The sequence below is a fragment of the Salvelinus fontinalis genome, chromosome 11 (genome assembly GCF_029448725.1).
Source record: "Salvelinus fontinalis isolate EN_2023a chromosome 11, ASM2944872v1, whole genome shotgun sequence".
Classification (NCBI taxonomy): domain Eukaryota; kingdom Metazoa; phylum Chordata; class Actinopteri; order Salmoniformes; family Salmonidae; genus Salvelinus; species Salvelinus fontinalis.
Genome location: NC_074675.1, coordinates 19,028,236 through 19,047,154, shown reverse-complemented (window position 1 = coordinate 19,047,154; position 18,919 = coordinate 19,028,236). Strand labels below are relative to the sequence as shown.

The 18,919-nt window shown below is 41.8% G+C and overlaps 2 protein-coding genes across 10 annotated transcripts in view; both read left to right on the top strand.

The window, feature by feature from the left end:
• LOC129865233 (DENN domain-containing protein 5B-like) overlaps positions 1-3,908 on the top strand; it is a 78,059-nt gene extending 74,151 nt beyond the window's left edge. For all 8 annotated transcript variants that reach the window (XM_055937842.1, XM_055937837.1, XM_055937844.1 and 5 more), the window contains 2 exons: positions 507-681; positions 889-3,908. In XM_055937842.1, the coding sequence (XP_055793817.1) occupies positions 507-681; positions 889-1,072 (359 nt within the window). In that variant the 3' untranslated portion in view covers positions 1,073-3,908. The remainder of the gene's footprint in view (positions 1-506; positions 682-888) is intronic.
• Positions 3,909-4,537: 629 nt separating this feature from the next.
• On the top strand, positions 4,538-18,315 carry LOC129865234 (SIN3-HDAC complex-associated factor-like). Of its 2 annotated transcripts, XM_055937848.1 has the most exons (7): positions 4,538-4,776; positions 5,308-7,255; positions 11,998-12,125; positions 12,737-12,836; positions 13,090-13,213; positions 13,430-13,580; positions 13,889-18,315. In XM_055937848.1, the coding sequence occupies exons 3-7, from the start codon at positions 11,998-12,000 to the stop codon at positions 14,124-14,126; spliced, it is 741 nt and encodes a 246-aa protein (XP_055793823.1). In that variant the 5' UTR covers positions 4,538-4,776; positions 5,308-7,255; the 3' UTR covers positions 14,127-18,315. The 2 variants fall into 2 exon arrangements, with proteins under 2 accessions (XP_055793823.1, XP_055793822.1); XM_055937847.1 differs by lacking the exon at positions 5,308-7,255 and having other exon boundaries at positions 4,539-4,776.
• Positions 18,316-18,919: the final 604 nt, after the last annotated feature.

Genomic DNA, 18,919 nt, shown 5'->3' with positions numbered 1-18,919 from the left:
TTTATGGTCCGATTATAGATCTTTGTGATAGGCTTCCCTCTAGTGGTGAAAACTAGGATATTGCATACTGAACTTCCCCAATGGAAATAAAATAGACCATTAAAAATTCCCTTTGATACTCAAAGTAACCTTGTAGGTAGCTGCTTTTAGCTGTCATATGAAATGGCTGCTTCATCCTTTTATTAATATTCATATCACAGCTTTTGACTGATATGAATGTTAAGGAAATGAGGAGAGGATGGTTTCCATAGAGTACTTTACTTGCACAGATCAAAGTTTAAAATAAAAACAGAGGGAGAAAAAGTGAACCCCTGTAGACTAGACATGCTCTTTTAGCTCTAAATCAATCAATCAAACAAATGTGTGTGTATGTATAAAGCTCTTTTTAACAGTTGTTACAAAGTTCTTCTACAGTAGACCCTACTTCCATGTCCCCTCTCCTCTTCGTTCTCCTCCTCTGCTCCCACCTCCCTAACATATCTCCTCCTCCTCCTCCCCCTCTACAGAGAAGGCGGTGGCTTACATGGAGTCAGCAGATCAGATGGGGGACATGCAGGAGACTGCTGAGCCCCTGGGCCTGACCTGTGTCTCTCTCTGTCACTATGTCAGTGCCATCAACTCCTCACCCAGGAACATTGGCAAGGACGGCAAGTTCCAGCTGCTTGTCTGCCTGGGGGCCAGGTGAGGGCGCCACTCACACGCAGTGAGACAGAGATGGGGCTGCAGAACTGAGCTGTAGTTGTTATTGAGACAAAGCATCCAGAGGGCTGTATTGGGAATCAACATCACACTTCTGAAAAGTCTCATTGGTGACATGGATACCAACTGTTTAGTAAACATACTCCTAATGATCTTCTCTCTCTCCCTCGCTCCTATCTATCTATCTAGAGATCGTCTGCTGATTCAGTGGCTCCCTCTGTTGGTGGAGTGTCCAGTGATCCAGCGGATGTACGAGGAGTCTGCTCTGCTGCGGGACCGGACCACGGTTAATGCTCTCATCGCTGTCCTGCAGACCCTCCACGACTTCCCCATCACCCTGGAGGCCTCGCTTGTCAAGGGCATCGACCTTTAACCCCTACCGCACAGCCTGCTGGGAAACCACCCAGCCCGTGACTACATTACCCACAAGCCCTTGCTCTGTTCCCTTTTGCCCTTTCACTGTTGTTGTTGTTGTTTGCTTCAGCTGATTCACTCTGGGAAAAGTCACCTCATAAGGAGGAAGTAGGAAGTGAGGACTATGTAAAGAGACAAGAGATGGTTCGCTACCAAAGCAATCGATTCCACTGCTGCAGAGCAGAAGCTTGGGCTTTGGATCATTGAGTGCTGATGCAGTATTATTATTACATAGCTTGTGGTTTTGAAAAATATCCTTTTTGATATTCAATAAGAAGGGACTGTTTTTAAAGAAAACCCGTGGATGTTTCCCTATGTGCTAGATGTGTGTAGCCCACTGTAGGTAGCTCTTCAATGGACACTTTGTGTGATGGAGATCCTATCTCTCTGTCTGCTGGATCCTGCTCCAACTTCAGCTAGCGTTAGCAAGCATGCCTGTGGGTCATAGTCAGCCAGGAAAAAGGAAACCAAAACAGAAAGTGGCTGTTTGCCCCTGCTGCCTCTCCATAGCCTCTGCACTGGGAATATCTGTGGGTGAAACTTCATCATTTGGATGAAGATGACAACAACGGAAAGGAAAACTGGATTCATCTGCTTTCAGCACCACACTGAGTTCTGTGTAACGCAGCTTTTTGATTGGATGTTGGATCATTTCTGTGTAGGACTGGATACATCTACTGTGTTGGACTGAACATTTGCTCTGCTTTGAGATTGGCTAGCAGATCTTGGTGGACACAACCACTGCACTGGATTGGATAGGTCTTTCCTAGGAGGACAGGGGCTTTTCTAGGGTTGCATGGACATTCCAACCAAATTACAGGCATTGACCTGACCCTATTTCAAACTGTGTATGTGCGTGTGTATGTACAGTGTCCAAAACCATTAAGAACACCTTCCTAATATTGAGATTTGGGGCACCTCCCCATTTTGCCCTCAGAACAGCCTGAATTCGTCGGGGCATGGACTATACAAGGCGTCAAATGTTCCACAGGGATGCTGGCACATGTTGACTACAATGCTTCCCACAGTTGTCAAGTTGGCTGGATGTCCTTTGGGTGGTGGACCATTCTTGATACACACGGGAAACTGTTGAGGGTGGAAAAACCCAGCGGTGTTGCAGTTCTTGACACAAACCAGAGCGCCTGGCACCTGCTACCATACCCCGTTCAAAGAAATGTAAATATTTTGTCTCGCCCATTCACCCTCTGAATGGCACACGTACATAATCCATGTCTCAATTGTCTCAAGGCTTAAAAATCATTATTTAACCTGTTTCCTCCCCTTTATCTACACTGACTGAAGTGGATTTAACAAGTGACACCAATAAGGGATCATAGCTTTCACCTGGATTCACCTGGTCAGTCTGTCATGGAAAGAGCAGGTGTTGATAATGTTTTGTACACTCAGTGAATGTGTTCTCCTAATGTTATTTTTATATTAGAAATTGTAATGGTCAATGTATTCAATTTCATCCTGGTTTCTGTCATGCACAGTTTGTGTGTGTGTGGTCTGTCAGATCTGTGTGATTGTTGATCTCAAATGGACATTTTAGGACAGTTTCCTAATCTTGACAAGCATTACTCTGTGTGGTACTGAAATGTTCCAGCCCCTTATTTAATGTGATACATGTGAAATACACTGGAATAGAAAACAATTGCAATAAGAACCTAACCATACGAACCCTAATGATGTATTTATCATAAATGCCTCAAACCTTCCTATGATAAGTGGTTATTTTCTGGTAAATGTTAACTCCTTCTGGGACTATTTCTAGCTGGTTGTATTTTTCAATCTTAAATGGATCTCTTGCCACTTTTTCAGTCAAACCTTAATGAACATCTTCTTATATTTCTGTAACAACAAGTGTAAATAGGGTGTTTATGCCTGTGTACTAAGAAGGGTGATCAGAATAGATGTTGACTAAAGTTATTAGGCTAACTATGACCAGACAATAGATTTGAACCCAACCAAAAGGGAAAACGATTGACAGATTCCGAATCACAATTTTAACTCCGTGTTTCAACCACAGTATTTATGGTTCGTTTTTTCCAGTATTAACCCATAAAAGGACAGAGCATTTTTTTTTTATGTTCTGATTTGATGTATTTATTCTTATAAACTGTGGTAGTAATCAAGACACTTTGAGACACTGTTTGCGACAGGGGCAAAGAGGAAATATTTGTGTGAAATATTTGGAAATTACATTCTGTATGTTGATCCATGTGACTTTCCTTCTATAACATTCACAATTTGGTCCTGCGACTAGGTTCCTACTGTCTTATGTATCCTGGATTCCAACAAAAACAAACCTATCTACCTGTATGTATAAGAAGCCACAAACATAGGAGGATGATCGACCTTATGTATAGGTGTCTAGTGCATTGCGGTGAGAAAAGTGACTGTCTAGTGTAGAGAGAATAGAGTCCCTCTTTGCATCTCCTAAAGTGCTACTGCATGCGGTGTACTCTGCTACTCGGCTAGATACTCTCTCCCAACACACCGCTACAGCTAGACTCATTCAGTAGTCCTGTACTTTACTTCTGTCTTTGTTACATAAACCTGTGTGACAAACGCTGCCCCCCCCCCCCCCCCGTGGAATATCCGTCCTGATGTTACTAGGTAGGCAATGCTACTACTGAACCTTTCCTTTCCCACAAGTGCAGACGTAAACTGTATGTCCGGTGGGAGGAGATCATGTAATGAATGGAGTCCTGTGTCCATATAAGAGTCAATGATCACTGTTCTGATATTTATGATGCGCTTCATTAAAAATTTGCTCAGTATGTTAAACTGTTTACCGTGTGTGTGTGTGTGTGTGTGTGTGTGTGTGCCCAGACCTCAGGTAAAATACATGTCCATTGTGATACTGAGATCACCTCTATGGTTGGAGATGACGTATGATCCTCATGAGGATCCAATGGTAAACAATATAACGTTTTACTCATTGAGCTACTTCTGATTCCTGTTTCACTACCAAAACTCTTGTTACATCCTGTTATTTTACGACTATTTTATAGTTGAATAACATTTTAATTTTGTGTTTATTGCATTATTACTATTTATTTCAATACGCATTATTACTCATTTTTTTCCAAAATAATAGTCGATCTACTGTGCTCGACGTACCACACGTAACCTACCTACAGACATGCCACTATATTTTTGAAGAAGTCACGCCTCCTTTCTTCGATTTCCAGCGCACAGATTTCAACTGGTTCCACCCCCCCCATTTCCCGCGTAATTCCCCTCCTTGTATGGGCAAAACAATGCAGACGCAGTCGAAACGTCAGTTTCGTATGTAAATTAGTTTGATTGAAGAAAATCAGAAAATGGTGGAGTTGCCAAACGCGCATGCGTAAACATTTGTAATACTCCTGGGAGAATCGCAAATGTGCTCTCCTCCCGTCCTCTCTGCTCTCCTCAAAACCCATTGGATGAGAAAGCCAGAGGTCTCGTCTCTCCGACATTTTCCTCCAATGGGTTTTGAAAAGGAGGTGAGGAGAGAGGACGCGAGCTAATACATTTGAGATTCTCCCCCAGACACGCAAGTAAAACGGCAACATCCGAACGGTGTATTCATTTTTACATGCGTTTAAATAGCCTACCAACGACGGTTTTTTAAAATCATCTCTACAACTCATTCATCATTGACTATAACTCAAGGTAAGGACATTACTTTGCCAAACAGACAACCAATTCTATTTAATACAATCTTCACACTATGCGCTGAAGTTTTTCGAGGATGTAGGCTATGGTTAAATATCTCGGAAACCCATTAAAACCTTTTTTTAATATCCTAAATTGTTTTGAGCTTTTTGATGAGTTAACTAATGTTTTTTACTTCAGTGTTTGGCAGCCAATGACAAGCACTGGCAATTGTATTCTTGTTAATATGCGCGCTCCTTTCTTCTGCTTGGCATTTGGTGTCCGGTGACAATGAATGCTCACATTCCTTGATCAGGACAAGAGTCCTACAAATGTTTGTTTCTGTGCCACAACACAACCATTGTAACCCGCACTGTTTTAATTAGTTAGATGTATTGTTTTTTCAAATAACTTATTGATGTTATGTCGGCTGGTTTCGTTTTCAAAAGACACCATACTGCCGCATCAACAAAACCTTACATGCAAACTGTGTAGGCTAGAATACCTGACTACAAGTTAACAATTTCGTTGTGATTTATCGTTTTTTAGATCAAATGACAATTCCAATCTGAGTGCAAGACTGGATGTCGTTTGAGTGACATGTGGGTGTGTGGCTCTGCGCCAAACATGCCTGGTCTCCTTTCAATATTGTTCAACCCTGGAACTTGTTTGCATGCATGGACTGTTCAGGTCTTATATCCTTTATTTCACACTTGTATTAATATAATTCCTAGATGTAGGTAGCAACCAGCTTCTCTGAAAATGTGCATGTGTTTACAGTCCGGCCATGGGTTTGGAACCTTCCCATTGACGCAGAATTATTCGGAAAACAAACACTTAGTCATGGAGAAAGATGCGGTATAGCAGCAGTGGTGTTAAGTGACACTTTGAATCAAGTAGTTTTCCGAACTCTTTGAAGCATCATTCGTAAACTGGTCAAATTGTGTCTGAATATGGATGCTGCATGGGAACCAGAGGGGACCATGCTTTCTCCGTGGGTCGGTGATGATCGATGTACGTTCTCGACGCATGCGGGTCTTTTAAACAAACAAAAAATGTTATTCTATAAACCAGTCAACAATGTAGTGGTTGTTACATTTGATCTAATAATTGATGAAAAAACGATTCAAAGCAGATATTTTGATCGTAGTAAATTTCGCAAGCACACCACCGTTTCAGTGTACAGTCGGCACCATGCCGCCCGCCTGCATCCTTCGAAGCATGTTGCCATTTTCGGGTTAGGCAATAGGCCCTACGTCAGAGCTGGTATTATACAATCGTTTGTGCTGTTCCAGATTTACGACCAGTCCCGCTGACCACATTTATGGCTTTTACAGTGTAATCTTTGTTGTTTATGTAGGCTATTCAATTCACCGTGTTTAGCGTAACATTTTTACATCCTTGGCATGATGAAACAAAGCCTCAATCACGATGTGTCAACTCCCTTGATCAATTTTCATATCATAATCGGCTCTGTGACCACTGACATTCGAGCATCACATGGATGCTGCCACATGCCCGCATCCCTGCCGTATAGGGAGTCGGGACCACATGGCTTTTCGTTGCATCAGCACTGCGGTTGCATGACAACGTCGCGGTACATGGCCAGGCTGTCCTGTTCCGGTCTCATTGACGTGATGACGGATAACCTAGTTCTCTCTGTCTGGGAATCTAGGCCATGCAAGGAAGCGTTAAGGGGGCTCATCTCCACAGCATTGTGTGATGCAGGCCTATGACTGTGTATTGTTCATAGTAGTGCATGAATAGGGCCATAACCTTTTACTGCTCTTCTATACAATTAAAACACTCAAATGCAGTTTGGAGAACAGCAAAAACGACTCTGGCCATTATCATCTTGGCTGCTGTAGGTTGTTTCACCTCAGTCAATCTACAAACGCAGCCTATTAGCTATACAATTGTTATGTTCAGGGGGGAAATGTGAGAAATGATTAACACTTTAGCATTGGATTAAATTAGAATTTATTATGTTTTATACAACTGTATTGATTGCGTTTTAATATAGGCCTATAGGGAAGATGTTTTTTATTTTTAAGCTTCTAACTTTTGAGAATATTGTTAGATTTTCAGGGGACCGACCCACATGAGGCACTGACTCCCAAGTTTTGGATCCACTGTACTAACCTCTGAGTGCTTCCTCTCTCTCTCTGTCTTTGCGTTGTCCTGCATGCATAGTAGTAGGGTTGCAAAGGGTAAAAAAAATTCCAGAAAATGTCCATTGGAATTTGGGAAGTTTTGCAAAAATGTATCCATAAAGTTAGATTACAACAGTGAATCTTTGTTGTGGGATACACAAGGCAATTCTAGGTCTTGTGGCTTATTTTGGTTCAACTATCCCAATTCAATGAAATTGCAACCATCTGCATGCACAGTGCATTCTTCCATCACATGTACAGCTGATTCTCAAGATCTTGCACACTAATGAGATGCTATTGAGCCCACTACTACACTGTCTGAGCCAAGGACTACATGCTTTCTGGTGAGTTTTGACTACAATACTGGGTGGGGTGAATATATTTTATGACTTTTTTTTTCTTAACTAGTAAATAGTGCATCTACACCTGCATTGCTTGCTGTTTGGCGTTTTAAGCTGGGTTTCTGTACAGCACTTTGAAATATCAGCTGATGTAAGAAGGGCTATATAAATACATTTGATTAGTAGCCTACAGCAAAGTGTGTGTTGATCATTTACAACTTGTTAACAATTTCTGCTAGTTTTGCTACCATGTGGTCTTATCTGTTAGCAGGCACAAGCAAGCTGAGTTAATTCACCGGTTTCCATACATGTTTCATTTTAGAACATTTATCTTACAAAGGAGTTGTTTAATCTAACTGCTTAACTATTTATCTGTACATGGAATTGTATTTGAGTTAAAAAAATAAAAAAAATCTCATCTTTACAGGAAAATGCCACAGGCAATATCAGATGTGTGGAGACATTTCACAGCAGCTAATATAGAAGGAAAACCTGTGTACATTTGCAAATACTGTGAAGAATGCAACAAAGGTGCAGAAACATCTGGCCAAGTGCATAAAGTTCCCTCAGTGCTCACATCAAGCAACTTCTGACAAAAGTCCCTCTACTATTCAAGGTGAAAATAATGAATCAAACACATTATCGATAGCAACAGCTCGTGGTCCTCCTGGAATCAGAAGTTTTTTTTGACTCAATGGAGGAACGTAGTCAGAGAAATGCTGATGAATGTCTTGCTCGAGCTGTGTGTGCAACTGGTTCACCTCTGATGCGCACAGGCAATGTTTATTGGAAGAGATCTCTGAATACACCCCTCCAACCAGACATGCTTTATCTGCTCATTTGCTGGATGCAGAGTTCAACAGAGTTCAAGGAAATGATAGAGAAAGCAGACTGCATTGTAATCATCTCTGATGGGTGGTTGAATGCTGGTGGGCAAGGAATAATTAACTACATCTCCACCCCTCAACCAGTATTTGACAAGAGCACAGAAACAAGGGACAACAGACACACCGGTCTCTACATTGCAGATTAGCTGAAGGCAGTCATCAATGACCTTGGACCACATAAGGTATTTGCACTGGTGACAGACAATGCTGCGAACATGAAGGCTGCTTGGTCTAAAGTGGAGGAGTCCTACCCTCACATCACACCAATTGGCTGTGCTGCTCCTGCATTGAGTCTGTTCCTTAAGGACATCATGGCACTGAAAACAATGGATACACTCTACAAGAGAGCCAAGGAAAGGGTTAGGTATGTGAAGGGTCATCAAGTTATAGCCGCAATCTACCTCACCAAGCAAAGTGAGAAGAATTAGAGCACCACATTGAAGCTGCCCAGCAACACCCGTTGGGGTGGCGTTGTCGTCATGTTTGACAGTCTCCTGGAGGGGAAGGAGTCTCCAAGAAATGGCTATATCAGTCTGCCAATATGCACAGCCTCATCAAGAGGATCCTCCTGGATGATGTATTTTGGTTGAGTGGTAAGCAGGCTGAAATTCTTGAAACCTATAGCAGTAGCCATTGCACGGATTTAGGGTGACAATGCCATCCTGTCTGATGTTCAGACTCTGCTTGCAGATGTAAGAGAAGAAATTAGACGTGAAGACTTCTGCCTGAAGCCCATACATGCCGCAGCGTACATGTTGGACCCCAAGTATGCTGGCAAGAGCATCCTGTCTGGTGCAGAGATCAAGAAGGCCTATGGTGTCATCACTACTGTCTCGCCACCTTGGCCTGGATGAGGGCAAGGTTCTTGGCAGTCTGGCGAAGTACACTTCCCAAGCAAGGGCTTTGGGATGGAGATGCAATTTGGCAGTCGCGCCAACATATCTCATCAGCCACCTGGTGGAAGGGACTTTGTGGATCTGAGGCTCTTTCCCCTGTTGCCTCCATCTCCAAATCCCACCAACCTCAGCCGCCTCAGAGCGCAACTGATACTTGTTTGGGAACACGCACACCAAAGCACGCAACAGGCTGACCAATACAAGGGTTGAAAAATTGGTGGCCATCCGGGCAAATTTGAGCCTTTTTTTTTTTGCCTGACAATGAGCCATCCTCAACAAGCTTGGAAAGTGACAGTGAAGATGAGGCCTCAGAGTCTGATGTTCAAGAGGTGGACATTGAGGAGGTCCAGGGAGAAGACATGGAAGCCTGAGAGGAAGACAACCAAAGCTTTAGTTTCTAGACTATCATTTTACAGATGTATGTTGAAAACGTTTTCGGGAGATGCTATGGATCATTCAACATTCACTTTTGTTCAGTGAAGTCAACTCATTTGATTCAAGTTCAATTCTTAACTAAACATTTTTTTCCTTTTGGAAGGATTTAATCACTTCCAATTATGTCTACTTATGAAAAGGTTTATGTTTCTGTCTCCATATGGTAAATGTATTCAATGCATAAAACATTGTCATTTAAATGGTTTTAATATTAGTTTGCATATATTCCCAAGGAAAGATTCCACCTGAATATACCCCAAAATGTGCAACCCTACTTAGTAGTGTGTGTGTGTATATATACACACAGTTGAAGTTTACATACACTTCGGATGGAGTCATTAAAACTAGTTTTTCAACCACTCCACAAATGTATTGTTAACTAAAGATTGTACTTTTTGGAGAAACGTCCCCTGGTCTGAGGAAACAAAAATAGAACTGTTTGGTCATAATGACCATCGTTATGTTTGGAGGATAAAGAGGGAGGCTTGCAAGCCGGAGAACACCATCCCAACCGTGAGGCACAGGGGTGGCAGCATCATGTTGTGGGGGTGCTTTGCTGCAGGGGAGACTGGTACACTTCACAGAATAGATGGCATCATGTGGATATATTGAAGCAACATCTCAAGACATCAGTCAGGAAGTTAATGCTTGGTCGCAAATGGGTCTTCCAAATGTACAATGACCCCAAGCATACATCCAAAGGACAACCATGTCAAGGTATTGGAGTGGCCATCGCAAAGCCCTGACCTCAATCCTATAGAACATTTGTGTGCAGAACTGAAAAGGTGTGTGCGAGCAAGGAGGCCTACAAAACTGACTTACACCAGCTCTGTCAGAGGAATGGACCAACATTCACCCAACATATTGTGGGAAGCTTGTGGAAGGCTACCTGACACATTTAACCCAAGTTAAATAATTTAAAGGCAATGCTACCAAATACTAATTGAGTGTATGTAAACTTCTGACCCACTGGGAATGTGATGAAAGTGCACCAGTCCCTCCTGCAGCAAAGCACCCCCACAACATGATGCTGCCACCCCCGTGCTTCACGGTTGGGATGGTGTTCTTCGGCTTGCAAGCCTCCCCCCTTTTCCTCCAAACATAACGATGGTCATTATGGCCAAACAGTTCTATTTTTGTTTCCTCAGACCAGAGGACATTTCTCCAGAAAGTACGATCTTTGTCCCCATGTGCCGTTGCAAACCGTAGTCTGGCTTTTTTAATGGTGGTTTTGGAGCAATGGCTTCTTCCTTGCTGAGCGGCCTTTCAGGTTATGTCGATATAGGAGTTGTTTTACTGTGGATATAGATACTTTTGTACCGGTTTCCTCCAGCATCTTTACAAGGTCCTTTGCTGTTCTGGGATTGATTTGCACTTTTCGCACCAAGTACGTTCATCTCTAGGAGACAGAACGCGTCTCCTTCCTGAGCAGTATGACGGCTGCGTGGTCTCATGGTGTTTATACTTGCGTACTATTGTTTGTACAGATGTACGTGATAACTTTTTAGGTGTTTGGAAATTGCTCCCAAGGATGAACCAGACTTGTGGAGGTCTACAATTTATTTTGAGGTCTTGGCTGATTTTCTTTTGATTTTCCCATGATGTCAAGCAAAGAGGCACTGAGTTTGAAGGTAGACCTTGAAATACATCCACAGGTACACCTCCAATTGACTCAAGTAACGTCAATTAGCCTACCAGAAGCTTCTAAAGCCATGACATCATTTTCTGTAATTTTCCAAGCTGTTTTTAAGGCACAGTCACCTTAGTGTATGTAAACTTCTGACCCACTGGAATTGTGATACAGTGAAATAATCTTTCTATAAACAATTGTCGGAAAAATTACTTGTCATGCACAAACTAGATGTCCTAACCGACCTGCCAAAACTAGTTTGTTAAGTTTTTCAACCACTCCAATTTTCTTGTTTTCTTTTTTTAATGACTCCAATCTGAGTGGATGTAAGCTTCCGACTTCAAGTGTGTGTGTATATAATCAATCAGCTGGTCTAGTAATTCTAGTCAGAACTTTTCAACATAACCACAATAGAAGTCTCTGCCGGCAGCTAGCCTCCTGACTGACATATCTTTAAGAAACTACTTGCCAATTGTGCAGTCATTCTTCGAGAGTTGCTTTTGTGTTTTGAGGGATCTGTGGACAGGAGTCGTAGGACGGTTTTAAAATGTCCTTTTTTTTTAAATTAGAAAAAAATGGTTGAGGTCCGGACCTCTGTCCTTGTGTAGTTACGGCCATGTGCGTGAATTATAAAGACTGTTATTCCATGCTGCTGTGAACTGAACTCTCATGAGATGGTTCAGGGTCTGTTAACTCTTATGAATAGTGGACCTTTTGAATAAAAACTGTCAACCTACCTGTATACTGCTGAATCAGTGTGTGCTCTATCCTCCAAGAAATAGACCGATAGATGTGTCATCATAATCCTGGCCAGATTGCATATCATATCCACAGATTTTTACATAAACATATCTATGTAAGTGATCATTGCTTCATTTCCCCCATCCTTTGTCCCAGATGTTTGGCTTCCACAAGCCCAAGATGTACCGGAGCCTGGACGGTTGCTGTATCTGTCGGGCCAAGTCCTCCAGCTCCCGCTTCACCGACAGCAAGCGCTATGAGAGGGACTTTCACAGCTGCTTTGGGTGAGTTACCCTGTGCAGCTCAACTCTGGGGGTAGAGAGGTCTGAGGCCTTAATTCTTTCTGTCAGATTTGGCAATACGGAAATTGTAATTGTTTAGGATTTTTGTCAGTGTTCATTCTCATGACTATGCTACCCCCTGTTACAGGCACATACTCAAGTCACTGTAATGCAATTAGATATTCATTCTGTTTTTGGGAAACAGTTTTGTTTCAACTCCCAGTGCAATAACTTAAATAATTGACTCTTTTACCCATGGAGTTTATCAAACTAGGACAAATTTCCCTTTTCATCTCATTAAATAAGTTTATTTTTTTTGTATGAAACAGAATTGAAAGAGTTTTACGTCCTCATCTTGTCACTCTGCCTCTCCGCTATTGGCCGGGCCAGTATGCGTCGGGTTCATTCTTATGGTAACCGGTGACGTAAGTCAACAGGAGAAGCGTTCTGGCAGAAAATAGCTCTGACCGACTCGCACTAACTGGAGCAGGGATAATAATAACCACACGCTGAGCTTCAAGGCTGTCATCGTTCATTCTCTCACACACACACACACACACCTCTCTCCATATGAAACTCATCCTCATTCTCGCCCCTATAATGTGTCCCTCCAGGCTGAGTGAGGTGCGTTTTGGGGAGATCTGTAATGCCTGTGTTCTCCTGGTGAAAAGGTGGAAGAAACTCCCAGCCGAATCCATAAAGAACTGGAATCATGTAAGGCCTCTCAGAATCCATCCATACTCCCTGTCCTACTCCCATCCACTCTCAGTATTCCATAAAAGTCTTAAGACAACACTATTACAGGGAGTGACTGACGCAACACCCGTAGGTGTATAATTACCATTTTTCCTTAGATACAGTACGCTGTTTATTTGCTTCCCTATAAGCCATTCTATACATTCATGCAGTTACCTTGGAAACAGACATCCATCCATCTGTCACTCAACCCTTCTCTCATCTGTCACAGGTTGTTGATGCTAAAGGTTCAGGGTCAAGCTGGAAGACGACAGTGAGGTCCAAGAAGATGAAGATGAAGAGGGGAGCCAGGCCAAGCCAGATCAGCCGAGTGCAGAAGGAGCTCAAGAGACGCAGTAAGCAGATGATACTCTGTGCTCGGCTATGCTGCCTTGTGCAGTGTAAACTTTGGGGTTTCAAAAGTAAATGATCACAACTCTTCTCTCCGTTATATGTCCTGCCTAAAGAGCTGTGAAACAAGATACTAATTCCAAAATAAATATTACAGATGTTTATCTGAACCGTGCCTGCTATGTAGAGATGAATTTCTGATTGTGCTCTGCCCCCCACAGACTCTGACGCCCACAGCACCACCTCAAGTGCCTCCCCTGCCCATTCTCCCAGCTACAGCAACCAATCAGACGAGGGCTCGGACGTCGAACTCTCACCAGGTGCCACCCACTCGCCAGTCTTCTCTTTCCTGGATCTCACCTACTGGAAAAGGTAATGGCTAGGATGGTGGAATCAGGGTCATATTTATCAGGCCCCAAACGGACTGAAACTGAGGAACTACCTGAACTTTTCCAATGAGAAACCATTTTTTTCTGTTGCTAAATGCCTTGCTGCGGTGTGCCCAAATGAATACAACCCATGTTATACTCGACCAGTTTTGGTTCCGACACTGTATTTCCTCCTTTTAATGCATAATTAACTCCATAGCCCTATTTAATCCTTCATGGTACATTTGTTTGATTTGGTTCCCTCTCTCACTATAGTGCTTTGCTGTCTTGACCGTCCTCTGTGGGTTTTAGGCAGAAGGTGTGCTGTGGCATCATCTACAAGGGACGCTTCGGAGAGGTCCTCTTAGACCCCCACCTCTATAAGCCCTGCTGCCAGAAGAAACGACAGCACGAGCCAGAGGAGGAAGCACAGGCGAGCAGAGCGAACGTGATGGGCCCCACGCTACCGAACATCCCACCCACTCCCCCCCCCCCCCCCCGGGTCAAAGATGAGGAGGGGCGGAGGAACAGTGGGGATTTGATGTCATAATGTCTCACCGAGAAATCGCATGACACTACAGAAGTCAGCCGGAGACCGTTGGGGTGTTATGACGTCCTGGAGCGCTCTCAAGACAGTCTTCTGGGATTGCTTTCTATTCAAGAGCAGCTGGACTATTTAGCAAATGTTCTGTACCAAGAGGGCAAGGTTTGTTATTTTATATCTGTTAACAATGATGGACTCTTGCCCCCCCCCCTTTCTGAGTGCTATGAGATTGTGAATATTCACAATTTGTTTTCAATATGAAATGCTGGATCCACTAAAGCTGTATGAGAAATGGAGACCTCTGGAACTGTACCTTTTGTAGTAGGATAGAGCCATATCCATTAGGATAGAGAACAGCCTTCCACACTTTGCCTTCTCCTGTCCTGTACCCCCCCCCCCCCCCCACACACACACACTGGCCCTGGTCACTTTCTGGAAGGATTTATTCTCCTTTTTTATTTCGCTTGTCCTTCCCTTAATCAACATGGTCATTGATCGGACACCTAATATTATAAGGGTAAAGCTGTAGAAATTTGGCTAAATAAATTTGTCAGAGGTGTGGGAAGCAATTCAGTGATTTAATTTAAAAAATATATATATTTTTTTGAATTTGACAAGAGCCTTATTCTTTGGAGAAGGTTTCTTTGGTCAAGGGACACGTGTACACAACCAATGTCATATCCAGCCTTGCTTGTGCACCAGGTGTACTCTCTGATATATTGATACTATGCTCTTTCCAGTGCACATTTTGATATTGTAATATGCAAGGCCAGTGACATTGTTCAGTGTCTTTGGATGTACATACAAAGCACATTCAAATGTTTGAGGGAGCCTATAGTGTGATCCTGATGCAAGCGCTCTCGATCGCCAGTCCTCACCTGAACCAATATAAGCTAAAACCCACAAACTGACCTTGGAGCAGCACTTTTTGAGCACTTCCTATCTCAGTCTACAGACCAGTTCCATTTAGTTTCCTAGCCCCTTAGAGCATATCTGAAGGTGATGGTATAGTGGACACTTATTTATTCCTTTTCAGTTCTTTGAACACGAAGGGGCTATGGCGCTAAATGGAACGAGGCCAATGGACCCTCTTATGATGTCAAGAAAAGACTGGCTGAGTAGGCCAACCAAAAAGCTTCCCTGGTTTTCTCCTATTGAGAATGATTGATGCCCTTTAATTGTGCTTTAAGTTTGCTGGCTTTCCAGAACCTTCTGAGTCCTGCAGGACTCGCTTGTACAAATCCGTCTACATCTTTTGCATGATGTTAGTGGTGAAATAACACTATTTTCGTCTGTCACTTTGCCTCTGTTTGGCGCAAATACTGTACAGTTATGAATATTTTTGTGTATAAATTTTTGTATAATTTTTGTGTATGGGGGGGGGCTACAACGTAATGAATAGGTCACAAAAATGTTGTTTTTAGTATTTTTATATATGTCCCAAGACTGTCATGGATATTGAGGGTGGGTCTATACAATTGTCAGTACATGACGTTAATCTAGAAAGGCCCTCCAACATCCCTCATGTAGGCTACTTTTGTCGTCACTTTTATTTCAAGGAATGTGTTTTCTTGTTCTGTACCTCCTGCCCTATATATCCACTACTGTTCATATAATTTAAATATTCTTAAACCATGGTAATATGTTTTTAAACAGACTTTTTATTTCTTAGCCTTTTATTCTACATGTCAGTGAAATGGACGAGAGCCTGTATTTACATTGCATACTCGGGGGGTATTGTAGAGCTCTGTCAATGTATTTGTTCTATTAGTATTTAGACGTGAAAGCTCACATGCCAAATTAATGCATACTCATTGTGTGAACTATCATGTTCAATATACAGTATTTTATTCTCTGCATCTGATTAATATTAGCACTGAGTAAGAAAACACTTCCTCTTTCCATGACAGACAGACCAGGTGAAAACTATGATCTCTTATGGTCACCTGTTAAGTACACTTCAATCAATGTAGATGAAGGGGACACAGGTTAAATAAGGATTTTTAAGCCTCGAGACAATTGAAATATAGGTATGTGTGCCATTCAGGGGGTGAATGGGCAAGACAAAAGATGAAAGTTTCTTTGATTGGGGTATGGTAGTAGGTGCCTGGCGTTCTGGTTTGTGTCAAGAACTGCAACGCTGCTGGGTTTTTCATGCTCAACAGTTTCCCATGTGTATCAAGAATAGTCCACCAACCAAAGGACATCCAGCCAACTTGACACAACTGTTGGAACCATTGGAGTCAACATGGGCCAGCATCCCTGTGGAACGCTTTCGACTCCTTGTATAGTCCATGCCCCGGTGAATTGAGGCTGTTCTGAGGGCAAAAGGAGGCGCAACTCAATATTAGGAAGGTGTTCCTAATGTTTTGTACTCTGTGTATGATGGCAGCTATTTCAACATACAGATGGTCACCATGGTTTGATCAAAGCTTTACTATGGAACCCTATTTGTAGTGTATTTATGTATAGAGGCATCAGACATGGACTATATAAAAAAGAAAATGTTCCTTTAGATTCCTCTAATCTTCAGGTTTGATTGAATGTTAGGGAAAGTGGTCATTGCTCTGTAAATTTATTTATGCGCTTGTATCATTTTTTTGTTATTGACTATTTTATTACTTTCTCCTGTAACTGCCATAACCTCTGTTCTATTAAAGTTCAGTGGGCCAATACTATTCACATTATGTAAAACGTTGCCGTATACTGTGATATGGATTGTATCAAAACTATACTATTATTCATACATTTTGTTTGTTTAACCAAACTAGGCGTAATTCTCCTGAGATCTCCTATACGGCTGTAGAATGTGCTTATGTTATGTGGTAGTGCTACTCGCATGTGGTAGATATGCACTGTTATTTGTCTTGGAAAGTTCAAATTCTTTCTCAAAACACATTTTGTATTTTTATACATTTTAATTTAAACTTGTTCATTAAATGTAGTTTGCTTTTGGGTATCAGTCACATTTTTCTCTGGAATATGCCTAATTGTTTTGAAATAAATGTATCTTTACACAAAAGCCATGAACCATCTTGAAGCTTTGTCCCTTTTAATCCAAGGATACAATAGCATGGCTAAAACTTATAACTATAATGAAATTGAAAGATGACTAGTACAATGATTGTACTTTGACTATACTGTCTGAACCAGCCATCATGAAGACAGTCTACATTAGACACAGAATATTACTATCATACTGTATTATAAAAGGTGTGTGTGGTGATTTGGGGAACAGCTCATCAGGGGTAATCAAAAACCCAATAATGACCACCTGGAAAGAGACAGAGTCCTAAAGATGCTTGTATAGAAATGTAGTAATGGGTGTGGTGTCTAGCCCAAATGTATATATTGTTTGTATTGAACGACAATGTTTTTAACTAAGTGTTCTAATTGGAGGCCATATGTAAAGCCTCAATCATTGCTATAGCCTGAGTGATGAATACTGATTGTTGCTAATTTCGTAGCAACCATGTAGAATCTTAAAGTTCAAGTATATTTCCTTTATTACCCATGTGAAGATGCCCTGTTTTGACATGGTTTGTGTTTTTATAGTAAAACCATCTGTCATCATCCTCAAACAAACCATGTTTTTTCAGATCATAAAACTATTTGAATAATGATGTATTGTGTAAAATCTAGTCTTTATTAAGTAGGCAAGTCTCTATAGCCGTTTAGTTAACGGGAATCAAATTTCATATGCACTTAAGGGATATATATATATATATATTTTTTTTTATGATTCACCAGCCTTGACTAGGTTGTTGACCCGCTCTTTTCTACGGTGCCTCCACAGATGTTTCTGGCCAGACCCTGAGTGGTAGTTTGAAAAGGTTTATGCAAATCATTCTACGTGTTCTGGAAAATTCAGAGGTATATTTGGATGATGTGGTAGTATTTAGTGAAATCGCACAAGCAACGGTGAAGTACCTAGGAAAGGTGGTGGATACTCTTGGTTTTACAGGCTGATCAAGATGTTCGACTTGAGGGCCACTATAATGTATTTTAACACTAGGCGTACTTAATATGCATGTATTTGACAATGTCTGTAACGTATGTATGACGCTGTGGGTGTTTTTCTTTATTTTTCGTTATTTGAACTGCAGTAGCCTAAGTCTGTCAACGTAATGTGTAGTTTTATGGAACTATATCTGGTCATCTTAAATTGGTGTCAAATTAAATCTGTAAAAATGAAGATAGTGTACTGTTATTTTAAACCTTGCGCAAGGTGGGGGGGGGGGTTCTTTTTATCACCTAAAGGAAGGGGGGAGAGTTTGGGTCCCCCCCCTGGAAGTCAGGCCCCCTAGATATGGTGCCTTCAGAAAGTATTCACACCCCTTTACTTGTTCCACATATTTGTTACAGCCTAACTTTAAAATTGAGTCACTGGCCTACACGTAATACCCCATGTTAAAGTGGAATTATGTGTTTAGAAATGTTACAAATGAAAAGCTCAAATGTCTTGCATCTAAGTAGTGAACCCCTTTCATGATAAGCCTAAATAAGTTCAGTAGTAAAGATGTGCTTAAGTTACACTTACAAACATATAAGCGCAACATGTAAAGTGTTCCCATGTTTCATGACCCCATTTTTTTTTTTCAATATGCACAAAAAGTGTCTTTTTCTTGAGTACAAATTTGTTTACATCCCTGTTAGTGAGCATTTCTCCTTTGCAAAGATAATCCATCCACCTGACAGGTGTGGCAAATCAACAAGCTGATTAAACCGCATGATCATTACACAGGTACACCTTGTGCTGGGGATAAAAGGACACTTTAAAATGTGCAGTTTTGTCACAA

Excerpts from the sequence above, each read along its gene's own strand:
- LOC129865234 (XM_055937848.1), top strand. The coding sequence starts at position 11,998 with ATGTTTGGCTTCCACAAGCCCAAGATGTACCGGAGCCTGGACGGTTGC. Across the intron at positions 12,126-12,736 it reads GACTTTCACAGCTGCTTTGG|GCTGAGTGAGGTGCGTTTTG; the intron begins GTGAGTTACCCT and ends GTGTCCCTCCAG. Across the intron at positions 13,214-13,429 it reads GAAGGAGCTCAAGAGACGCA|ACTCTGACGCCCACAGCACC; the intron begins GTAAGCAGATGA and ends TGCCCCCCACAG.